Source organism: Vidua macroura, chromosome 19, assembly GCF_024509145.1.
Source record: "Vidua macroura isolate BioBank_ID:100142 chromosome 19, ASM2450914v1, whole genome shotgun sequence".
Classification (NCBI taxonomy): domain Eukaryota; kingdom Metazoa; phylum Chordata; class Aves; order Passeriformes; family Viduidae; genus Vidua; species Vidua macroura.
The window spans coordinates 3,253,301-3,278,294 of NC_071589.1; the positions used below are offsets into that span (position 1 = coordinate 3,253,301).

Below are 24,994 nucleotides of genomic sequence, written 5' to 3' on the forward strand. Positions count from 1 at the left end.
GTGCACCAGTGTTTGAAGTTTCTCTATCCAGTAACCTCAGCACAGCCAGCCACTCTCACATGCTGGCTTCACACACCATCATCATTTTCCCCAGCACAGGAGCTTTAAAGCCACAGGGCTTGTCTGCCTTGCATGGAATCAATATATTAACTGACAATTCTAGAGAGCAAATTGCCATTTCCGACAGCAATTTAGCAACTTCCTCCTTCCATTTTGCAGAGTTTGAGGTGCAGCTGTAATCCAACAGTCCCATAAAGAGCTGATACAGTACTGGTGCCACAGATGTGCCCAGACAAACCCCCTGGGTGAAACCAGGTGTACTTAAAGAGTTAAACTTTTACAGGGAACGAGACAGAACCAGTGCAGAATTGAGTACTGAGATTTATTCACAATTCATGGTCATGCTGCACTGGAAAACAAAGCACCAAAATTTTCTAAATGTCCTCTTAGCACAAAATTCAAGGGTGAGTTAAAGCACTATGGCTGTGGCCACGTCAGGAGCTTTTCCTGTTGCTGAAGAGGCAGTAGCAATAGAAATTATTAGGGAATCAGGGAATTAAATAGTGCTGTAATTTCAAAAGTGTGGCTACAAACATGTATTGTCAACATTAATGGACTTTCCAACTGCAGATTCAAAAGCCAGAATCAAACCTCATGCAAGTATTTCACTATATATGAAGCTGCAACAAGGTTTTCTGATCTATGTTAAAATTTCAATGAAAGCAGGTGAAGGGGAAAGATTAAAAGGAAAGAAAAGTTCTATCCTGTAAAACTGGCACTTTAAAGAAAAGGCCTTTAAAAACCTAAAACATTTTACTCCAGAAAATTGTCTTCTAAAACAAAAGCTGACTAAAAAAAAAAAAAATCAACAAAAAGACAAGTCTCAGTTACTTAGGTCACTAATGACAATACATTCTGTGTAGCCACTTGTCATGGTTTTGCATTTAGGGAAGTGATGGAAAGGTTTGTTATGCAAAACCATAACACCACTACAAGCTCAGTTAGATGCCTTGTCTTTAAAAAAGAATTCTGCAGCAGACAAATCATCAACAGCTCTGCACTGTGACTACCTCGATAGGTTAAAACCCTTGAGCAGATGGAAGAAATGGTGGCTCCAGCTGAAAGAGGTTATTTTGAACACTGAACCACTGATTTCCCTTGCAGTGGGAGCAGAGCAGATCGATTTCACCCACTGCCCAGCCCATTCCTGGGCTCCCCCAGCAGCACAGGGAGTGCAGCAGGCAAGCACTGGCCAAAGTGCCACCCAGCCTTGGGAGGATCCAGCACGTCGTACCACCAGTTCAGGGCTCTGCTTTCAGAACAGCAAGGCAGCCCTTGTGTAGTTTACTGAAGATTTCCTCAGAAAAGCAAACTGGTTTTGTACCATTTCACCCAGTACACGCACATAAAAAAATAAGCACACTGTACAAGGAGCAGCAGAGATATAATTTAAACATGCATCCACCTAGAAACCATATATACAGAGACACAGGCCTATACAAACAGAACAGGACCACTTTATTACATTACAATTCTGGTGGAGCTTTTGGAGGAAATCACGGCAGATAAAGAAAATCAGACAGAAGGAGGTGGATGTTGCTTCTGAAAGTAATCTCTTTTGAAATGCCACACAACACCCCCACCTTTCTCCAGCACACAGCTATTACAGTTCCAGCTACACACAGCTCTTCCCACGACTCCTGGACTCCCTTTACAGAGGTAGATTTCTGTTGGTGTTCTGATATTGCACCACGTTAAGTATGGGTCTCACCACAAGGAACAACTTGCAAAGGCTAATTTATATAATTCATGGGCATAATCTCATTGTGGGCATTCAGGCAGTGCAGTAAATAAATTAATTTGCACTTGAAAGAAAACCTCCCTCCAAGTGCAATGGTTTGTTATTTAGGTGGAGGTCCAATGGGAAGCTGCAATTTTTTAACAGCTTCACATTAAGAGAGCTGTTTCTTGTCAGCAGGGTGACACTTCACTGTCTTTCTCCTTTTCAGCCTCCCTGGTCTAGCCAGTGCCAGGTCTTGCCCTGCCTCCCCTGATGCTTCATCCCATTCCACTGTGACCAGGTTAAATGTGCATTTTAAACACTCACAGGTTTTTTGCAGGATTTCTTACTCATACAAGCAGTTGTAATGTTGAAGAAATTTGCAAGAAGATTGATTGAAACTGCATGAAATGGTTAAAAAAGCCCATCCACACTCAGGCTGCATAAGGGAAGCTAGAACTTTGCTAGCTTCAAACAGCCATTAATTGTGAACAGATCTGATGCTATCAGGAAAACCTGAAGAAGTCTGGCAGGAGTCTTAATTTCTTTTGTCCATCACATTCTTGAATAACTCTCTGACAGCTGGGGAAATTGCAGACAAGCTGCACAGCAGTACCACTTCACAATGTCTGTTAAGTGAACTTCTATAGCATATTTATAAAAATAAGTGCATCAAAAATCATGATGCCAACGTATCGTAACTCTGATGAGCTCACAAGCATTGCTCAGTATTTTTTCTCAGAGGCACCCCAGGAAGTTATTTTTTGCAGAAGTCTTTCAACATGGAGATAAATGAAAGAACAATCTGGGTATGTTCCACTCTCAGAGAGAAGCCAAAGCAAGCAGCACCACTACTCCTGGCTGCAAGCTTGGCAGAAAACTTATATGGGAAGGAAGTTCTCTTTTTGTACCAACCAACCTATTTGGAACTACTTTAAATGAACCATTTAGCATTAGCTTCCTAGATTGAGTTTCTGTGAAGCATTCTGTGACACTACATCAGTAAGAAATGGTGGCTAGTTTGGAACTGAGTATTTTTTGCTGAATTACAGATACAAGGTTCGTAGAAATTCATTACATCTCTCCATATACTCACTTGTCCTTTAAAAGGGCCTTTTCCTTATCAAGGTAAGTAAATCCCAAGTTATGTCACACCAACTGCATCAATACTGAAATTCCTGTTGACTGTTTTCCTGTGATGATAGGGACTGCAGACCTAGAAGTAAAATCATCTCACCCCCCTGGAGGAGCCCATTTTGTGCAGTGAACCCTTCAGGGAGTAACTTGATCAGGAATTACACTCCCTGTCCCTGGCAGGAAGGGTTTATGTACCTTGCAAGATGAGGCTTTAGAATGAAGAAATCCATTGTACGCAGGAAATGACAAACAGTAAAAGTTAAATGACAGGCAGGAACCAGGGCTTTTGGAGACTTGTCTGGTTTTGCAAAGCAATGGTTCTTCCCAAAACCATCCACGAGTGCACAGAGGGTTCCAGCGCTGCTCTGCAGTTACCATTTGATGTCCAAGCTGCTCGTGCTTTGATTTACTGCACTGTACGTGGTGTGCAAAGTGTCCTGGACCTTCTTGGAGTCCATGCCCTCCAGCCAGTCCTGGTACATCCTCTGCACGTGCACGTTGGTTTCTGGCAGCCTGACAGGAATTGCAGTGTACACCTCTTCCATCTGGGCAAGCAGGGCTTTGTCTGGTTTGCCATCCTCAGTTTGGGCCTGGCCCTTTCCATTGAGGCACCCTTAGGAAAAAAATAAATTAAAAAGATGGAAGGTGATGGAGATTTGATATGAAAAGAAAGTCTCTGTTAACTCAGAATTCTTTTTTCACACTTCTCTAAAGGAAGTCTTTTTTTTAAACTTCCTCCCACACTGTTACAATTTGTATTTACCTAAAGTGACTCCAATATCAACTTCATCTTAATGGAAATGAGGTTTCCATATCACAAATCTTTCTCTGCATTCTCCACGGTTTTATGATCCTAATTATGTTCCTTGTCTTTTCTTGCCCTTGACAACCACCATTTCAGAGCATCCTCTGAGGTTTGGCAGTGCAGTGCTGGCACTTATTTATAGGTCAGAAGAGAACAAATAACATCGTGACTAATTTTAGAAAACTCAATCATTTTTTGAGCCAACCCTGCACCTGTAATTGGTGTTTTGGACCCTTCAATAAACAGTGAGATTTTAGATTATTAAGAAGAGAATTAAGAGGGAATGAAATGAAGTGCCTGCCTGTAAGGCAGCTTTCCTTGGAGATTCAAGATACATGTGAAGAACAACTGCAGATCCACAATTATTTTTACCTCCTGGGCAGGCAAGGACTTCTACAAAATGGTAGGAAAACTTTCCTTTTTTCAACTTCAGGACCATGTTTTGGATATTTCTGAAGCCATATGCTGCTGCAAAACGCAGCACTGTCTCCCCATCCTTTTCAAGGGTAACTTCTTGAAAGTCCTTGTTCCTGTCAAGACACAGAGAGAACATTTTAACCCCCTGCATTCCCAGAGGAACAACCCAACTGTGCCAGTTTGTATTCAGATGCTCCAAAGGGAACAGAACAAGTATAACAGTGAGATCAAGGTGAACTCTTCCACTTTCTAAAGTGAGTTAAGCAGAAGTTGGGGTGGAATCTTTGTAACAGAATTCTACTTAATTTTTAAGTGCAGGTAAGGTTTTAATGAAATGAGTACCAGCAGGAGCTGCTTTACAGAGAGAGACTTGCAGGTTCAGAGCAGGTTTATAGCCTGTACCTGCCTACCAGCCAAAGACCAGGTTAGCAGTAACTGCTTTCACTGCAGCACCATCCACAGCAGGGGAAGCTCCTGGGCTGCAGGAACCAGTTCCTTGCCCAGAGGGTGGCCAATGCCCCAAGGCTCTCAGTGTCTAAGGGGCATTTGGACACAGCCCTCAATAACATGCTTTAATTTTTGGTCAGCCCAAAGTGCTCAGGCAGTTTGACTGCTGTGGGTCCCTTCCAACTGGAAATACTTCTTCTGTTCTAGCTCATCCATTCTATGTAACAAGGATACAAAACTCTAACTTACTTTAATGCTTTGTAGGTTATCTCCTTGACATCCACGCCGAAAAGCTCCTTTGCAGCATGTTTAAAAATGTGCTCCAGATAACCATCAGATCTCTTCCCATCATGCCTTACTACATCTCCCTCCTTTAAGTCATCAAACCTTAGGGAACAACAAAGTGGAAGATCAACTCCAAAAATTTCATTCTTTCACTTCCATAAAATAGTGTGTTTCTCCTCTCCTGTTTCCCCACACCAAAAATTGTTTTGTGGCATTGAGAACACGTTACACTTTTATTTATTACAGCTTAAAAAATGTAAATTATTCAGGACAGCAGTGAGATGATGAAAAAAAGCAATTAATAAAAAAGATGCAGGGCCTTCCATGTTGAGAAATATCAAGCAACAGTAATTTATAAGAATGCACCTTCACCACAATCTGAAGATTTTGTTAACAACCTTTTACTGCTCAAGAGCCATTTTGGGGAAAAATTATTTAAATAAATTGTCATTTTTTGCCTGTGAGAATACAAAACTACTTCAGAAGTTACAAGTCTTTGCTGACAGTTCTCCTGCTTTAGGAACTGTTTGTCACAGTCTGTAACACTCACACCAAATTAGTAGAGCTGCACCCAGGTTAGAACAGTATACACTGAAAATAAGTGCTAACTATGGTTCAGGAGAGAAAATGGGCTATCGTATCCCAAGGGCATCTCCTGGAAGTTCACCTCTCCCCCAGTGAAAAGCAGCTCTGAAGAGCCCACATTCATACAACTATTTTAATACCCAGCACTTTATCACAAATTGCTGCTGTGCTGGGGCTTGTTTTAAGAGGATGACTTCAAGTTGTTTAAATTTCTCTGCAAGATCTACTTTTAAAACCCCAGAAGAGCAAATATTTACATCATTAGGTCTCACAGCTGAACCAGTATAATAAGATTAGCCCTTTTAAAAATTAACATTATTTTCCAACATAAATTGAGGGCACTTGGCTTGTTCAGTCTGGAGGAGACTGAGGTCAGACATCACGAGGATCTGCAGCTGCTCCTGAGGGACAGCTCTGATCTCTGCTCTGTGGCAGTGACAGAACCCAGGGAACGGCTGGAGCTGGGCCAGGGGAGGTTTGGGCTGGATTTAGGGAAAGGTTCTTCCCCCAGAGGGTGCTGGCACTGCCCAGGCTCCCCAGAAAATGGGCACGGCCCCGAGGCTGCCAGGGATGCCCAGGTGGGGCTGTTGGGGGGTCTGTGCAGGGCCAGGGGCTGCACTGGGTGACCCCTGTGGGTCCTTCCAGCTCAGGATGTTCTGTGATTCTATAAACTGAGCCAATGAACCAGCACATTCTGAATAACAGCTTGTCCTTTCATTGTCAGGCTGATACAGAATTAAAAGCCTGTCTCAATGTGATTCTGACACAGAATTACATGACTGTCCCTGCAAGTCACGTACATGACTATTCCTGCAAGAACTTTATTCATTCTCATTCTGTGTGACAATCTCAGGCAGGAGCAGTCAAAGAGCTGCACTACAAACACAGCTCTGAACACGTTCCCACTGACCCACTCAAATTTCTCCCCTCTAGGTCCAAGCAAGATTCTAGCTGGAACTGAAAGGGGTTTTCAAAACTTCCAGAGCTTTCTGTTTTGTGCAAGACAGCACGTTTATTGCTCCACTAGCAGCCCCTTGGAAAGATACCAAGGAACATGTGTCACAGCTGAACAAAGATGAGGGAGAGCAGCCTCTGGAACTAAGTCTGAGAATTAAACACCACACACACACTGCTCCCTGAGCCAAGCATAAGGCATGGAAACAAAACCTCTCCAATGCTTTGTGCACTTCTCATCTAAAGCACAGTTCAGTTTGATCTAATCTTGAAAAACTGACTGCTGTCCTCAGTATAAAAACCAACTAATTACCATTTCCTGAAAGGGTGCTGCTTCTAGCAATCGACATGAACATATTGGGGAGTGGAAATTCACTGCCAGGATGCTGCTGTGACAGAGAGGGGAGCCCAGAGCAGATGGTCAGCCCCAGGATGTGTGCCAGCAGCTTTGTGGGAGGCAGCTGGACAGGGCAGATCAGGCTGTTGGGCTCTGCACAAGGAGCACAGGAGAGCTCTGAACAGGGCCAGCACCCCCAGACAGCCACACTTACTAGCAAGGCTTGAACTTCATACAGTCACATCTATTATTACTGCAAATAATCAATATTTACCAATTAAAAAAAAAAAAAATCCTTAAATATCAGTCAGGAGCTACACAACAAGTCAGAAATTTTAGAAAAGTTACATTATAAGGGTCATTACCTCAAGTTATCTGCTTTGTATTTAGACAGTACATGCAGGTTTATATTTTCTGTTTCATGTTACTGTTATATGTAGCAAGAATCTAAGAGAGTATTTTTGTGGGTTTGGCCACTATATAAGGGTGAAGCTGTGGTATACTCAGGCTTTGATGCAGGTTTTTTTTTCTCTAAAAAGAAAAAACATTCTTCTGAGCAGTTTTACATTTATGTTGTGTGGGAAATGGATTTACAGAAAATTCTCAAAGGTTGACGGAAAACTCACATAGTGCACATCTGTATGCAAACCTTAAAATAAGAAATACTGACTTAATACCACAGAATAAACCAGACATTGTTAAGAGAGAAACTGAACTAAAAACAAGTTTCAAAAGATGACCTTACAAATAAGACTAGATACTTTAGAGAAATAAAACTATAAAAAATGCATTGTAGTAGGACCCATAAGGAGTAATTTTAGATGATTGACTTTAAGACATTTACAACATAGTGTAGCTAAAATTGATAAACCAAGAAACCCTTATAGTGTATTGTAATTAGGAAATAGTTGGCTTCTGATTCTGATAGCATGAATTATAACACTTGTATTGTCTCACCCTTCAAATGAGACTGAAAATGGAATAAAAGTTTTTAAAACATCTTACCCCATCTCTAAGTCAAAAAATAGCTTTATCCAACAATGCTGAATATGCTCCAACATGTCATGTGTCATTAAAATAAGGAAGCAATCCACAACAAAACTACTTACAAACTATCTACAGCTACTTCAGTCACATCTTTCATCGACACATCTTTCTGTTCCATTATTTGGACAATTTCACCTGTAGGAAAACATGTGACATTTTACTTTCAACACAAAGCACAACACACACACACTGTGCCTCTGTTTCAGAGATCAACATCCCAACACCTGCATGTGCTTTGTGTCACATTCTCCAGCTCTTCCCACAGTCACCTCCCTCCAGTGACTGAGAAGCCTGACAACTCCTGCCCCAAAGAAAAGGGGCCTTCAGCTTGCCCAAACTCTGCTTAGATCCTCAGCCTTTCTGTTAGGCCAAGTTTGGAAATATCCAAACTACACTGCAGGATGCTTGGACACTAAGGCTAAAGACAAGATCCTCACCAAAAGGCAACTGGTGCCATGAATTAGGAAAAATTCCTAATAAAATAATGACCATAGACAAGCCAGACAATAATTTTAAATATGGATTTGCATAACTTTTACCTTCTTTAACAGGCTGTCAAAATACCTCATTTTTAGATGTATAGCAACTTAGAAGGAAAGGACTTGTCACTCTGCCTTCCCTGTGCACTACCAGGAGCACAAAAATATGTACTAATTTTAATTAAAAAATTTAAAAACTTTTAATTTTTTTTGGCAGAAAATGTACTTTCTGCCATAGTACATTTGGCAGAAAAAAGCTAACCTTATGACTAAAGCAGACTTGAAAAAAGCAAACTCTGGCATAAAGGCTATTCTAAAAATGGTGATTCACTTATATATTCATAGATGTTAAGTTTAAAAAAGTTAACCTGATGTCAGGACACAATCAACTTCTGCTGAATTATACAAGGCAGTGTAGAAATCTTCCCTCAATGCTTCCAGCTTTTTGTCATAACAAGGTGCCACAACTATATGGAAAATTTTATCAGGAGACAAGTTCTGTGGAATAGAGAAGGGAGCACATGTGAAGTCCATGAAGAGCAAAAGACAGCTTGAAGGATGACAGGGACAAAAATAGTGACATAAACCTCAGGAATAAGTCCCTACCCACTAAATTTAAAGAATGTTCACACTGATAATGATTTGCCAGAAGTCAGAAAGCATCAGCAGACTTCCAAAGTCAGTCTCTGGATGGACCAAATTCCCTCAGACCATGTTTTCTGCAGCTTTTTGACTGCCTTAGAAAGTGATTTCAAGTCAGGAGTTCAGAGTTCTGGCTTCTGGCTGTCACTCACTCACTTTCACCCAGAGCAAGCCCTTCAGAATTTGTCTGTCCATGTGCAGACAGCAATCCTTCCCTACAGAACATACCTGTAAGTTCCTTTTAGGTATGATATGTAAAGAACAGCAATTTTTTTCAACATATAAAAATTGAGGATATAAAAAGGTTAGCTCCAAGGATGCAATGCTTTTATTAAACTCCTATAACAGGGCAATTTCCACATTACTCTCCTCCACTCCTGTTTTGGCTGTGCCGTAGAACTACACAGGCAGCATTTCACAAAACAAAACCCCTTTAACTGCTATGGATTTAACTTGACCCGTAAATATTTAAATCCACGTTGCACTGGGGGTGCAAGGACTGCTGCCAGCTCACAGTGCACTGTATGAAATGAGGTTCTTTGTAGATTCTTCTCATCATGGGCACTTTACAGCACAGAGCACCATTTCTTCTTCAAGTCAAGGACAAATGTAATACACCAAGATCTGTATCTCAGTATTAAAGCCCATTTAATAGACTATAATGGTAAAAATAAATCAGAATTACTTACCTGCTGCTTGGCAAAGTAGCCCTTCACTAGGGAGCCCATGATCTGCTGTGGAGACTTTGCAGTGCAAATGTGGGAGGTCACCAGGTTGGTGAGTACCCTTTCAGCATATCGGATCCAACCTGGCACCACACGAAAATGACAGGCACAGAGAAGTGACCCATTAGCACAGCAAGTGGCAGCAGTCACACAACACATCCTGAAAATGATGGCACCTTCCCAACAGGGAGAACATTTCTGTGTAGGCTGGAAGCCCCACCTTGGGAACCACAGGAAACCTCAGGGCTCTGTTAATAATGCTTTAGTCAATGATTCACTGTGCCATGAATTCTAGACCAAGGTCCACTATGAACTTCCTGACCTGCTACCCCTTCCTCATGTACAGACAAAGCAGAAGGAACAAGAGCCCAGCTAACAAATTTGACCTTCTAGGCCTCAGCCCTTGGATCACCACATAGTGCAACAAATGCACTGTTTGGCTGCTTAACTGGAACCTGGTGTTTCCTGAGGTTTAATATCCCTGCACCCAGCCTGCCTCCCCTAGAACAGAAGAGTCACATGAAAGCATTATTACAAATGCACATGGATTAAGCCTAGGAAGAAATGGTTTCTTTTACTATTGTTAGAGTAGCCACACCTTCAGAAACACTCCCACACTCACAGGAACCACCTGAAATCTCTCTGTATACAACACTCTGTCCTTAGTTTCTCAGGAATCCTCTCTCTCACCAGATCCATTCAGCATTCCAGCTGTGGATACCCACAGCACCCCAACATCCAGAGCTGTTGTATTATTCCCCCAGTAAATGAACAAATAAAGGTATTTAGGGTGTGCTATTCTTTCTTGGGCTCTGTAGCTCTTACTGAAAAGCCCAGAATCCTTCACAGCAAGGGTTTGGAGCTTTTTTCATCTACATGACACCTACATTGTGCAGCAGAGTTAGGCCCAGCCTTCAAGGCAGGTGTGTTGCTTTTGGTGCTAAGAAATGATGAAAAAAAAAATTACATTTTGTCTTCATGCAAATTAGTGATTACATAAAAGAGAGAAACTGCTGTGCAGTACACACTGCCCAGGAAGGGGAAAACCTGGAGATTAACTTTTAAGCTTGCAATTACCACTTATGTAAAAACACCTGGTACTGTTTAAGTCAGAAAAATACCACAAATGCCAACAGCAGCACAAAACTGGGATGCAAGTGTGTTCAGATGATGTCTCTCTGTAGCAGAGAAATAGTTTTCCCAGTGTAATACAATTTTACAGATGAAAATGAGAAGGTGCTAAGTATTAGGAAAACCCAACAACTGTTTAAATATTCCCAATTCTTGTTATGCACAGACTTCAAGCTGGTTTCCATAAAAAACCTCAAAGGCACACATCACCTTCAACAAGCATTCATTCCTGAATGAACAATTCATTCATATTCTGTAGGAATAGCTGAGGACCATGGATTTCTCTATTAGGACTGTACTGAACTGCAAGACTGAACTGGAAGTTTGCCTAATGTCCACTTTCAACTGGGACTTTAAGTCCAAGACATTACCTACAACAAAGCAGTGAATTTATTGATGCTTGGTAAAAAGCTGTATTAGCATATTCTGCATGATAGGTACATCCTATTGCTTAAATGGCTTTAGTCTCAAGAGCTGTCCAAATACAACAAAACCTGCTTCAAACAAAACAAGGAGAGTTTTAAAAATACTTGTACTCACCATTAATCACCCCAGCACTCCTGCTATGAGGCTGGTTCTTATAATTGGAATGTTTTTGATATTGTAGTCATGACCTATAAGGGAATTTCACTAAATCCCAGGAGATTTCTGACAGGTATTGTCTGAAGCAATTCCTTAGATTGTTTCTGTCCTTGCAGTGGATGGAATGAGTGTCTCATAGCTGCAGCTCCCAAAGATCATTAGGCTCATTAGTCACTGGTTAATTGTACAGGCAGCCTGGGTGAGTGAGTGAGCATTTAGCTGCACTCCACACACACACTGCTGTTTGTGCCCTCTCAGCACAGGGCTGGACTGCAGAGCCACAGTTAGGGAAAACCTCAGATACCCTTTCTTATGTCAGGGAACACCAGCACTCATCCACACCTACACCCTTCATAAATTCATTTGGATTCTTGGCCATTTGCTGGCTTGTGTTGTCATCAGAGAGCAAGAAAGCATTACAAATGACCATATAAATCCCTGCAGTTGTAGCTCAGAACATGTCATTTTTGGTGGTTTCTTGTGAGATCGTGAAGATGCATGTACGCATCTGTAGGAAGTGCAAAAAAACTAAGCAAGCTTTTATAAAACCCCATTCCTGGAAAAGGAAATTGATGGACTGGGACAAAAGCATTAGAATCCTCAGTACTTATGATCTTCCTGCTGCAAGTCTGCCCCATTGGCTTTTCTGGGAGGACACAGAGGTTGGCAGTGCCTTAAAAACATCAGATTTTCCAGAGCAAGTGCTTCATGTTGCTCACCAGCTTAGTACATTAAGGAAGGGAATTGATTCTTTTGAGATATTACACATACTATCAGTAGTAACACCACTGTTCTTTCAACAGGAAAACCCAAAAACGAGTTCATTTTCTCCCCAGAGAGCAGCAGGAGGTGAACAATTAAGACATGGACAAGAGAAGAGCTTTTCTCAGGTTCTGGACTATGCAGGCTCTGCTCTTTGCTCATGGCAGATGTCACACCCAGCCTGCTGCAGAGGGTGATAGGTCTCTGCAAAGCCACACACCCAGATAAAAAAGAGGAAAGCATTTATACTTGAGTTCACATTGACCTTGCATCTACAGAGCTATATAAAAACCATTTTGTGCTAAACACCCCACAAACAACATCTCTGGGACAAATTTCTGTAATCTGGGGGTAGAAAGAGGAAGGAGAAAAATGAACAGAAAATGCACACAGACAAATAAGGACAGGAAACACAGTGAACAACCTCACTTGTAAGATGACTAATCAGGATTTTTGCTTTCTCTAATTGCTGACAAAGAAACATACCATGTTTTCAAAACGGATTTACAGTGATATTCTGGGTTAGTTTCCCAGAAATGGAAAGCACCCATGCTTCTGTAACCATCTCTATTACAATAGAGAGCTGAAAACAAAACCAGCACTGAAACCAAAAATCTTGTGCAGACCACACAAGGACAAGGAAAGTGCTCCATTAACTATTTTAAAGTATTTCCACTGAGAGCAGCAGATAGTCTGAGCTCTGTTTCCAGTTGAAGCAAATGAAAATTATCTCAGAAATTCTAAAAGAAATCCTCAGGTCTTGAATTTTACCTAAAACACATACAAGACAACAAAACTAAGTAACAGGGGTGTTTCAGCTGCACAGGTTTTACATGAAAAAAAGCAATATATGATATGTCTGCTCCTGAGGAGAAGAGGTTACACTAACATAACAGTAACAGAAAAAAAGAGACATGTTTTTAATACATATATGTAGTAGTTAAAGCATAACCCGGGTATTTCCACTACAAAATACACAGAACAAACAAAAATACAAGTATAATTCAAACAGCAGTATTTGAACTTCAAATCAATGACAAAAGCAGATTCTGGGGATCACTCACTCAACTCATTATCACTCTAAAATTTCTTTAATAAATGCAATCCACTTGAGTTATTTCAAAGCTAACAAGAAGTATTTTTGGTATTTTTATCAGCCTTTTGAAAAGCAACACTATGAACTTTAGGGTGGAGTTGATGAGGGTGTTAGGCAAAGGAGTTACTTCTACCTCCTTTTTGACACTTCTTTTTTAGGAATGTGACTTTTTATTTGAATTGAAATGGTGCTGTGCTAACAATGGAAAAAGTAAGCAGTGACTGCATGTTCTGCATCTTTTCAGCTGGTACAAGTGCAGGTTCTGCTCATAACAGAACACATTCTCAGAAGTGAGACACTCAGTGAGTCAAGTCTGTGACATTTCATGTGAGAATTACTTTCCAAGTGTCAGACATAATCCATCTCAGTCATCACAAGGAACGTCACTTGCTACTTTCCCCTAGGCTTAAGTGCCAAGTTCTAAACTTTGCTTAAGTTAACAGAGGTTGTGGTTTATTTCCATCCAAGTTCCTTTAAGATTCTTTTCAATGAGGAAATTCCCTTTTAAACTTTGAGGTCTGAACACACAAGAAGCACCCACTAAACTCCTCCATTCCAGTTCTGATTCTCAATTCCAAGCACTGACATGCACTCAGGATGACCAGTGATACTGGGAACAAATACTGTGTGTGCCTAGTGTCCCTCAAAAGCAAATTAAAAATGTTCTAAGTTATGTAAGGCTCCCAAAGGAAGCCACCCTTTCCTCTCATTGGTGGTTCCAATGAGACCAGTATGAAGGGCAGGAAGGATGGATAAATCAGTTCTCACCAGGGCAAGCAGAGGCAAACATTGGTAAGGCATGTTCCTCCTGGTTCCTCCGTTGGTACCGCTGCACAAATTCCCTCTGGCTCTCCAGGATACTGAAATCTGCAGCTATAGTGGTGTCAAATACATAATGCACCCCTAGGGAAGCAAGCAGAAACATCACTAGAATGCTTTCAACCTCACAAACCTCTTTTCAAAGTTCCAGGCCTATGACAAATCTCGAAGGATCAACAGGTCCTTCCATATTCCTTCCCCTCTGCACATTTTCACCAACAGCAGAGCCATAAATAAAAGCCATACACTGGAAAAACATCTTTTACACCCTGAGTTTAAAAGGACCACCAAGAGGCTAATGCTGCAAGCAGCACTGCAGACATTTTCTGCTTTTTTCTGAGCATCTATCACTTTTAGCTCAGTTGAACAGGATGTCATGACTCCTGGGTGACATGCAGTGACTCTTACAAAGCAATGTTCTTTTCAAGACATGCTGAAGTCACAAAAAATCATATCCAACTAAGAGGCATATCTGCCATTGCTCAGGTTGTTTGCAGAGCTACAGGAGCATATCACCAACACAGCAGAGACCTTCTGGCTGCTCATTTGGCAACACACTCCCTATAGACCTATGTAACACTGAGCACATCCCCACAGAAGTGAGGGCAGATAATGAATGCATTCTAGGAAAACTGGGGCCCACCAGAACTCAGGAATGCTTTGAGATGAATATACACTGGGCACAGAGATGCATCAGAAAAAACATAAAAAAATAATATATAGAGATACAGGTGGGAGGAAACAGTTTATAGGTTTATTACAGTTCTTTTTCTTTCTTCAAGTAAATTTAAAAAAATCCCAAACTTACAAGGAAAGTGGCTATTGCTTTTTAAATAAAAACTTCGTATATAATGACCAAAGGAAATACAGTTTTAATATAAGGCAGATACAACAGTTCTTTTAATTTCAAATTACAGAAAAAAACAGAACTAAGAATCTTCTAGAGATACAATGTGTCAAAAGGACTGAAAGGAACTTAGAATTAGAATTACCTTCTCCCTCAAGTTATAAAATAATGGGAAGCTTGTGACTAAGCTCTCCCTGGTTTCTTAGTAGCCAAGGTTTTGGAGGCAGCTCTACAATGTCCTTCTGTTCTGTGACCTTTCCTGTGAGCAGGGAATGTCCCCAGTGCTGCATGTGGCACTGGTGCCTGGCTGCAACTTCACAGAGCGTGGAGTTCAAACCCTGAATGAGCTTCTGCAAGGGCACTTTAGGATGCTTGGAATGGAATCCCACCATTGGTTTTGCTTGGGAGGAACCTTAAAGCCCATCCAGTGCCACCCCCTGCCCTGAGCAGGGCCACCTTCCACTGCCCCAGGCTGCTCCAAGCCCTGTCCAACCTTGCCTTGGACACTGCCAGGGATCCAGGAGCAGCCACAGCTTCTCTGGGACCTGTGCCAGGGCCTGCCCACCCTCATTTCTTCCTATTATCTAATCTAACCCTGCCCTGTTTCACTCCATGCCCTTGTCAAAAACCCTCTCCAGCTCCCCTGCAGTCCCTTCAGGTACTGGAAGGCTGCTGAGAAAGCAAAACCAACCAAAATGATCCCTCCCTTTCTGCTTCACCACCACAACAAATGCAAACTTACCAAGACTTTTGAGGAAACCACAGAGTCTCTTGGCTGCTTCATTCACAGAGAGATTGAATTTAGCAGCAAAATAAGGCAATGACTGAGGGCATAGAGACACTGCCAATATTTTGTGTTTTGAGGTATCACATTTCTGGTATATGAAACAAAGGAAAAAAAAATGTCATTACAACAGGGTAAGACTCCTTGCTTTCCCTTCCTCTCCCATTCCTGGAGTTATTCCTTGGAGTCTCATGCTTCAGTGGGCCACATCATTAAAAACCCTGTGAAACAACCCTCAAGCTGCAGCAGAACAGGATGTTCTCTGATCCTCAGAGTGTTCATCTCCAATCATCTGTAGATGTTTCCTTTATAGAACTCAGGGGAAATCCACCTCTCCTAGGACAATTCTGTGGTTTGTTTCCATGTGGTGTAAGTGAAGTTAAGGGACATTCAGCACCTCTGATGTTCTAATAGGATGAAATATTCTAGCAAATATGAAAAGAGCTGTATGTTTAAACATTTATAATGAATGTTTACAGAAGCAGGGACGTTTTAAGCTATAAATACAACCCAGCAAATTACACATACGATTTTTTGTTAAGGCTCCTGTGTATTTATCATTGCAGTTGTTGAGGGAAAGTGGCAAGATGGAACTCTCAACAAATCAGCATTTGTAGGCACTGAGGAACCCTGTGAAAGTACCCAGTGTATGGTGTGGAACTGTGCAGCTCTAATGACTGTGGCATTTAGCTGAAGATTAATCTTGTGTTTTAGCTGGGACATTTTCCACACCAGTGGGACCCTTGGAAGACAAAGCAGGACTGTGCTCCAGACAAGTGTCACCCTGCAAAGGTCAGAGCTCACAATCTCTACTGATCCCCATGCTGGACAACGACCCTGCAAGGAGAGCTCCTCACTGCCCTTTGCTTGTGTTTAGACCCCTGGAGCTGTGATGAAGGTACCTGACTGCCTTGCTGTTGTAGGATCCAGGCCCTTTTAACAGGACCCATGTGACCCAAAAGATTATTTCCCCCTCCCTTATCTTCTAATTTTCTCATGTATGACAACATCATTCTGTATGGACAGTTCAACTCCTTCTAAGAAAATGTAAGTACTGTGTAATTAATCCATATTTAGGACACACGTGTACAGATCAAGAAGAAGTTTCAGTTCTAGTAGCTCTTGCACAGAAGTCTGGAGCAGAACTAAAATAATTAATTTAATATCAGGTTCTAATGATCTGAGCACTACACACAGCAACTAACTTCTAGAAAAAAACAGAACTCAGCAGAAAATATAACAGCAATAGAACACTTACAAGGTTTGCTAAGAATATGGGCAAAATGTAATCAGGTTGAATGTATATTAAAAAGAATGTTAATTTCAAAAACACATCTTTATAGGTTTGTATAATGAGGGTATATTGGCACCAAAACCACCCAGAACAGTCCTAGCAGTGAAGGTATGAATATTTATAAACACTGAATTACAGAATAATTTGTTAGTGCAGTAATGAAATCAATACATTGCTAATAAATTTTCCTTCTGCAGGTGCAGTAACTTTCCTCTGGTGTTTATGTTAAGTGCTGTGACCTTGCACCTCCAGTACAAAATTACTTTTAACATTTGAGTTGCCTGAATTCCTCTTTGGAAAAAGCATAACCTGACAAATCCTCACATTATCTGCCTTGGGAAACCAAGCTGCTTAGTCATTCTGTAACTGCCTCCTCCTCACAGAAAACAGTGGGGTATTGTTTGGGTCACTTTACCTTATTAAGGTTGAGAATACGAAAGAACTCCTTCTGATTCTGTTGGAAAACTCTGGCTCCTTCTTCCACTGTCATGCAACTGTCACAAGCTAGGCAGTCGCTAAGGAGTATTTTAGCATTAGCCAATGTATCAAACTCATTTTTCTGGTGGCAAAAAAAGAAGTAAACAAGTATTGAATAATGATCAAGTGGTTTTCAAGATTTCTGCAATGAGCCAGATGAAAAGCAAATACAGTATTCCTATTTGGTTTAAAGCAGGGCAATCCATGACACTTGCATAACGCCCAAGATTATTTGCAGGTAAACAAAATAATATGTTCCAATAATATGTTCCAATCATAGCTCTGCTCCTCCTATTACTGTGAAACTGCAAAATGTTTAAGTGCAAACAAAAATCTAAATTTAGTCCCTAGTCCATATGCTAGTAACTTAATTTGCACTGTGCTTCAGAGCTGACAGTCCCCATCAACTCACCGAGCAACTGAAAAAACTTTCCCTTGAACTATTAAAGCTCTTTAACGAGATGTTCCTCTAACAGCAAGGTGGCTTAGGCTTTGTCGCACGAGGTAAAACAAAGAGAACAGTCCTACAATTGCTCTGAACATATTCTGTGACATCAAGAAGTTTCACACTATCTGCAGCTCACTTGAGAAGAATGAATACTTGGATATAAAGAACAAGTAGATATTTTGTCCACTTGTAGTATCAAAACTCTTCTTCTTATAAGCTCTGTCTCTGTTCTGAAGACTTGATATAAGAGTTTAGGCACTCCAAATTTTTAGAACTTAGAATTTCTGTTTTGTGTTTGCATAGTAAGGGCTTTTATTGCACCTTTTTACAAGATTTTTGATTCGCATATTAAGGGATGTCTACAATTGTTTTCAACTGCTTGTTATTTATTGTTATACTTAGTAGTGGAAAGTTGTCTCCTAATACCCTCTTTTGGGGTCCACAAAACAAAATAATATTGAGTCTAATACAAATTTTAAAAGGAACATTACCTCTTCAGAGCCATTATTTGAACTCAATGCATCAACAGATGTACTTTGCGTATCGTCATTTTTCTGTTTTTTACTGCATTCCTGAAACAAAACATAAAATGCGTAGATTATGCAAAGCCTGTTCACCATTCTGTAAGAACACTTCTGCAGAACTGATCGTATCATTAACCAGTGACAGTTATTTACAGGGTTTTGGAAAACATGCAAGACCCCGTGTTCAAAGTGCAATTGCGACGATGGAAATCATTTCCCCGGAATTCCCCTGCCTCATCGGTTTGAGAGTTCTGGGCGGTTTGTAAACGCGAGGGGCTGCCCCGCGCAGGGGCACGGCCACCCGCCGGCGACAACGCGCTCGGGGCTCCGCCGGGAGCTGCCACGGCCGGGCCGCGGTGAGGACGCGGAGCTCGGTGACCTTGGGGCCGGCGGCCAGCGCCGCTCGCCCTGCCGGGGCTCCCGGGCCGCCGGAGGAGGCCGTCCCCGCCGGCGGCATCCCCCCACCGCCGAGGCGGTGTGCCCCGCAAGCCGAGGGGCGCGCAGGACGCGGCCGCCGCACTCACCTTTTTGGTGCAGTTCTCGCACTTCATTTGCGGCGCGGCCGGCGCAGCCCGGCCCTGGCGCGGCTGCCGCGCGGTCCTGGCCGCCGGGGCTGCGGGACAGGAGAGAGCGGGGCGGGAGGTGAGAGCCGCACGAGCAGCGCCAGCCCGGTGCCCTCCCTCCCGTCCCCGCCGCCCTTTGTTCCGCGCCCGCCCCGCCGGGCGGTCCCGGGGCGGGGGCGGCCCCGCCGCGCTCACGTGTCCCGCAATTCCCTGGCCCGGAATTACCCCGCAAACGCCGCCGGCCCCCGGCGCTGCGGGCGGCACCGAGCGGCCTCGGAGGAGACGCGGGGCGGACGGCGCTGGCCGAGCCCCGCGGGGAAGGTGCCCCCGCAGCACGGCCCCGGCCCCGCACGGGGAGCGGAGCCCCCGCCGCCGCACCCCCGGCTCTTCAGAGCCCCCCGCACCGAGGTGACGGGAGAACGGGCGGGCACGAGCCGCAGCTCATCGGCTCCGCAGGGAAAAAAAAACGACAACCGAAAGCCCCAGCGCAGCCTGTCGGGGGTAGCGGGGCGCAGCGCCGGTCCCGTACCTGCCGCCGGGGCTGTGCCTGTGGCCGCAGAGCGGGCGGGGCGGCACCGCCTCCTCCGCCGCCTCCCCCGGCCGCGCCCGCCGGGCTCATTGCGGACCTGCGCCGCCGCACGTACGCGGAGGGACGCCCCCATCCCCATCCCGATCCCGATTCCCATCCCCATTCCGACCGGGACCCCAGTGATCCGCCACGCCTGCCCTCCGCGCCCGGCTTCGCCTCTTCTCTGGAGCGTCCCTGCCTATTTTTTACAACGCGCTCCTCTGTTATATCGTACAAAGGGTTCCCCCCCCCCCCCCCCACGATTTTTGTTTTTTCCCAATGGCTTTAAAGTGAAATGGCACTCTGCGAGTTACTAAATACAGCATCATCACCATTTTATTTAAGCAATATGCTGCGATTTCCCATTCCTGTAACAAAACACAAGTACCAGCAATGCTGTTCCCAGGCAGGAATCACAAATCCTCATGAACAGGATTATTAAACAGACATCAGCCTTCCACAGTCTCAAAGGCCCCGGAGTATTAATCAAGATGTTTATGATTTCTTGTTTTTCTGAACCTCAGGTTGTAGGATTTAGACAGAAAGGTTCAATAAACATTTTGCTCCTTTTTTAACCCCCGGCCACAGGAACACACATACAAGAAAACGCCTACAGCTACATAGAGAAGTTTTTCAAGTGTAAAATGACATTTCATAAATTAAACCACAGAACTTCCAAAACCCATGCAATTTCCTGCCTAAACTGCAACTTTTCTATAAGACTGGGTGAATCCCCTCCTGTTACAGTGACCTCTAAGCCACAGATGGGTTTTGAGCACAAGGGCTGGAAACAGGCACGGAGAAGTTTGTTACCCAAAACCACAACTTTAAACACTTTTTCCATTTTAAGGACACTAAAGATAACCCCAGAGAAGAATACAGTGCTTTTTTTTTTTTTATTTGCAGACTACAGATGAGTTATCACTGAGGTCAGAGAAATCAAGAATACCTTAGCTCAACCGTGATGAAAAAAAACCAGAAACGTTTTCATACTTGATGCGGGCTTGTGATTCAAGCCCGATCAAAGACGTGAGCAGTTTCTTATTCATAACAATACTTACCACTTAAAGGAAAATAAACTGATGCTGCTTTACATATACCCTGGAAAAATATCACTAATCCTGGCTTGAGGTAAAAATTGTAATAGCTTTGGTAATAATTTTCTGTGCCTCTGCTCTCTTCATTCAAAATGCTCTCACATTTCATATCAGCCCAAGCTTTTACGAGCACCACAAGCACTCCTGAGCAATTCCTATGTGACCTAAGAATTTGCATTTCCTACAGACTTGCTGGAATGTAGCATTATCTGACATCTTTCTTGTTCCTGTGGATGAGTATTTTCATACAAAAAAAGCTGTGCCAACCTCCTACCTTATTCCACCAGGATACAACAGCTATAGTTGCACTGACCAATAAGGTGATAGGATAGATGAAAAGTTCTAAATTAGAAATGCGTTGAGATTTGCACTTAAAGGCACAGCTAAAATCTTCCTGTTTCGCACTCTGATTATACTTACATTTATTATCCAAAACTGATATGGTGATTCTTCAAAAGACATGTCAGTTTTAGATATTTCTGCAATTGCACAGATCATATTTAAAATATTTTTTTATTTCACATAATCACAGAGTAGTTTAGGTTGGAATGGACCTTTGAAGGTCATCTAGTCCAAACCCCCCTTCCACTAGACCAGGTTGCTCCAAGCCCTGTCCAGCCTGGCCTTGAATGTTTCCAGGGATGGGAATCTCTGGTGAACTAAGTTAGTCATCTGTTACAGGACTGCATTAAACACATTCTTCTGCACATCATCAAAGGGCAGAAGACTGAATTTACCCCCATATTTTTTTTTTATTTGCAATAAAAAACAGAGAACTGCATAGAAATGGAAGCATATACTGTTTCAGTGCACAGTATAAGGTTATATTTGTGAAATCATAAGATAATTAGATGTCTCATTTATTTTATTGCCATGAGCACTCTCTGCTTTCCATTAACTATGGATGCCATTTTCCCCCAGAACAGTGGATCTTTGACAACCTGAGACAAGAAAGCACCACCCTGCTTTAATCTGGGGATGGTAACACCACCTTTGTAGGGCTGCTTCCCAAAAGCCTCACTCTTTAAAAGCTTTCCTATGCCAGCAGTAGGTAGCACTTAAAGGCATCGCTTCTTTTATGGCCACTGTTGATGTCTTTGGCCTCTGTGGCTCCATGTGACATTTACCCCTGCACCTGAAGCATTTACACCCTGAATGAAATGGAGAAATAAGAATTTCCCTGTGAAAACAGTGTGCTGCAAACAACTGCAAAGTGTTTGAGGTTTTGCATCAGTCCTGCAGGGCAGTGCCAGCTGTAAATGCCTCCTTGCCACAGTGACAGCAGCACATGCCAATCCCCAGCTGTCAGAATTGGGCAATAACTCTTGGCTACAGCTGGTGAACATGAAATCTGTGCTCTGCAGGCTGCACACACACTGTTCCCAACGAGGTCAGGGGCAGCACAGAGAGCTCCTTCTGTGGGATGAGCTCATTTCTAACGGGACTCGCAGCCAATTCTGTCCAGCCAAAGCATTTGGTGGCTGCTTCCAAGCAAGCACTCTGGGAATTTATTCTGGCATGTCAGTAACATCACATGCTTATTGCATAGCTGAATTCCTAAGTTTAAGACCTTAGGGTGGAAAAAAAAATATAAGGAGTTAGAAAAGAATATTTAGGGAAATGGCCTGAAATAGGAAAAAGCACCAAAATTACAGACATGTCAAGCTAATTCAAAATAAAGGCCAGTTTGGTTCTATCTGCATGTTCTTGGGTTTAGGTCAATGACTGAAAAGTTACAAGTGTGTTTGCTACACAAATAGAACATAAACACTTCCACAGAATCTATTTTTATATTGTTGAGGAAGAAGTCTACAAACAGTCTATCACATATTCCTGAATTGTTTATTTTGGAAAATAGTTTTTGTTTCTGCAGCAGTGGTTTGGAATTCATGCTGTTCTTTAAGTCCAGGAACAGGCTTTCTAAATGTTCCTTCTTCCTTTTTCCATTGGTAGGCAGAACAACACTCACCTACTTCAAAGAACTCGTGTAAAATTCCCAGATTTTAGAAAAAATGCTGTAAGAATCATTAATGGATGCAGAAGCTTACAAGGATCCTTGCCATATTTATTTTGATTGTGTATGTATGTGATATTTCCCATGGCTGCAAAAACATCTCTATAACTTCATAATTAAATTAAGTCATATCAGGTTATCCTAGTGTGACCTTTGAAGAACTGCAGAAGTAGAGAGTTGCTGGTATTTTTGCAGTTACAAACATAATAATAAAACATATGCTGTGTGGTTTATGCTGAGTGGAGGGGACAGATGAATTTCTTGCTTATTTCACTCTGCTCTAGACTCAAGAAACCTTTTGTCTTGTATCAATCAAAACGGTTTAACATTTGGTTCCCAGAGAAACCAGTTGCTTATAAAAACTGATTGACAGCTAATTAGACATAAATTTCTTCCCAGAAGACTCAGTCAGCTGCTTGTTTGGGTTGAGCACACGTGATACTTATTACTTCCTATTTTTCATCCAAATCCAGCAGCTGGTACCTTGTGACTCACAAGCAGGCCAAATCATTCTTGCAGTTCCTCACTGCCTTTTCCCATTAACACACACAGAAACTGCACATCAGCTGGTATTTTCCAATACTTACACTTAAATGTCTGTACCACGGACTCTGGGGTGTTTTTTCCCTATCTTCACTCTGGAATGTTATGAAAACCACTGATTAAAATCTCAGTTTGCTAGAGAAGTGTTGAGAACAGCTAAACAAACTTCTATCATGTCACGGCCTGAGCAAACACTCCAGAATACATTCATGTTCGGAAAAAAGCCAAAAATTGAGGATTTTATCCAGGAAGGACATTCCTGTGCAACTGAGAGAGGACCAAATATTATTTGTAGATGAAGTTACACACTGACTTAGAATAATTTAAGAAGTTAAGCTAAACTACAGATGTCTGCACTTGACTCATCCTGCCTGACATAAGCAGTTGCTCTAATGGATTGAACAGGAACAGCTTTCTCATGTGAATGATGTTTGTCTGAAACATGAAAGATTTTCCAAATGCAGCCTATTTGTCCACAACAGGAAAATTACTCCGTATTTCAAGTGAATTAGAAACTTCTCCTCCCCAAATAACAGATTTTCAAACCCAAGCCTTCAGCTGATGTACTATTCAGAAAACTCATGACATCAGTGTTGGACCTGTAAGATTATCGCTGATATTTCTGCTTTGCAAATGCAAGTGATGTCTAGGTTTTAGAAAAAACAAGTTATTTGTTGGTGAAATCGCCTTGTTAAAGTCTAGGGCTTGATAATGCTTTAATGATCTCAGACCTAGCAGAGGTTAACAAAGTCTGAGAAAAAAGGATGCCCGCTGGCAGCGGCCACAAAGAATTCAGAATTTGAGGGCCATCTGGCAAGAACTCCCAATATAAGGAAGAAACAAATGAGGCCAACTCAGCAACTGTGCTGCAATCAGCTCCAGCTGGGTAAAAGGTAATTCTGGCAGGTGGAATCTGCAACCACTGACACAAGAAACACGCCTACAAGAAGGAAAGACTGCGCATGCAGACTTATTAGCATGACAAGTGAATCATTAACCAATAGAAGGCAGAATACTAATTATTAAGAGAACTATGTAACTTGTAGCCAGTAGACATTAATGTCTTTGTTTGCTAAAATGTGTAAGTAGTTAAAAGCTTTGGTGTGCTTGATCTGTGGAAACCTCCACCTTGCATCCTGTGCAGAATAACCAATATCTCCTTCCTAAACTAAACTCAGTGGCTGTGTTTAGAGAGCTCCAAAAATCGGTAACACCTCCCTGCAGACATCCCAAACCCACCTGGACGCGTTTCTGTGTCAGCTGCTCGAGGTGTGTCAGCAGGGGTCGGACTGAGGGTCCTTTCCAACCCCAACCCTTCTGTATCTGCCAGAGCCGAGGCACAGCACCAGCGCTTTTGTGGCAGAGGTGCCCCAAGTGCTGCCATCGAGAACCCAGAGGTTTCCTGGCCTCCGCAGGAGCTGCCCGAGCCTGGGGACAGCCCCCAGGGGAGCCCTGTTCCAGCGAGGGGCTCCCCTGCCCTCCCCGGCCCCCTCATGCAAGGGGCCATGTCCACCTCACCCATCGCGGGTCGCTCCGACTGGGTCCACTGTGTCTCTCCCACACACCCTACAGCAGTTCACTCCTCTCGTCACGCAAGGTTTCTGCTCTTTCCAAGCACCGCTAAAGTAAAACAACCGAGGAAACATCGACGCCCTTAGTTCAGCAGCACCCGCGGGCCCGGGCGCCATGCTGGGTGCTGGCAGCGCGCCGCCATCTTGGCGCGGCGCTGCCCTCACGCGAGGGGCAGGGAGGCTCAGGGAGGCTCATGGCCCAGCCTCTGCCCTCACCCAAAATGGCCGCGGGCG

The 24,994-nt window shown here is 42.9% G+C and overlaps 1 protein-coding gene across 2 annotated transcripts; it reads right to left on the bottom strand.

Annotated features, from left to right (window-relative positions):
• Nucleotides 1-1,425: 1,425 nt before the first annotated feature.
• Nucleotides 1,426-19,209, bottom strand: NARF (nuclear prelamin A recognition factor). Of its 2 annotated transcripts, XM_053994386.1 has the most exons (12): nucleotides 19,193-19,209; nucleotides 18,929-19,017; nucleotides 18,372-18,452; nucleotides 17,371-17,514; nucleotides 15,620-15,752; nucleotides 13,980-14,114; nucleotides 9,605-9,723; nucleotides 8,642-8,771; nucleotides 7,857-7,929; nucleotides 4,836-4,973; nucleotides 4,095-4,252; nucleotides 1,426-3,530 (listed from the first exon to the last, which is right to left on the bottom strand). In XM_053994386.1, the coding sequence occupies exons 2-12, from the start codon at nucleotides 18,953-18,955 to the stop codon at nucleotides 3,289-3,291; spliced, it is 1,380 nt and encodes a 459-aa protein (XP_053850361.1). In that variant the 5' UTR covers nucleotides 18,956-19,017; nucleotides 19,193-19,209; the 3' UTR covers nucleotides 1,426-3,288. The 2 variants fall into 2 exon arrangements, with proteins under 2 accessions (XP_053850361.1, XP_053850360.1); XM_053994385.1 differs by lacking the exons at nucleotides 4,836-4,973; nucleotides 19,193-19,209.
• Nucleotides 19,210-24,994: the final 5,785 nt, after the last annotated feature.

What these genes read in the sequence shown, in the direction of transcription:
- NARF (XM_053994386.1), bottom strand. Translation starts at nt 18,955, where the DNA reads ATGAAGTGCGAGAACTGCACCAAAAAG. An exon ending in TGATTGTGTCCTGACATCAG is followed by an intron (nt 7,930 to 8,641) that starts GTTAACTTTTTT and finishes GTTTTCCTACAG; the next exon opens with GTGAAATTGTCCAAATAATG. An exon ending in ATAACCTACAAAGCATTAAA is followed by an intron (nt 4,253 to 4,835) that starts GTAAGTTAGAGT and finishes GTGTCTTGACAG; the next exon opens with GAACAAGGACTTTCAAGAAG.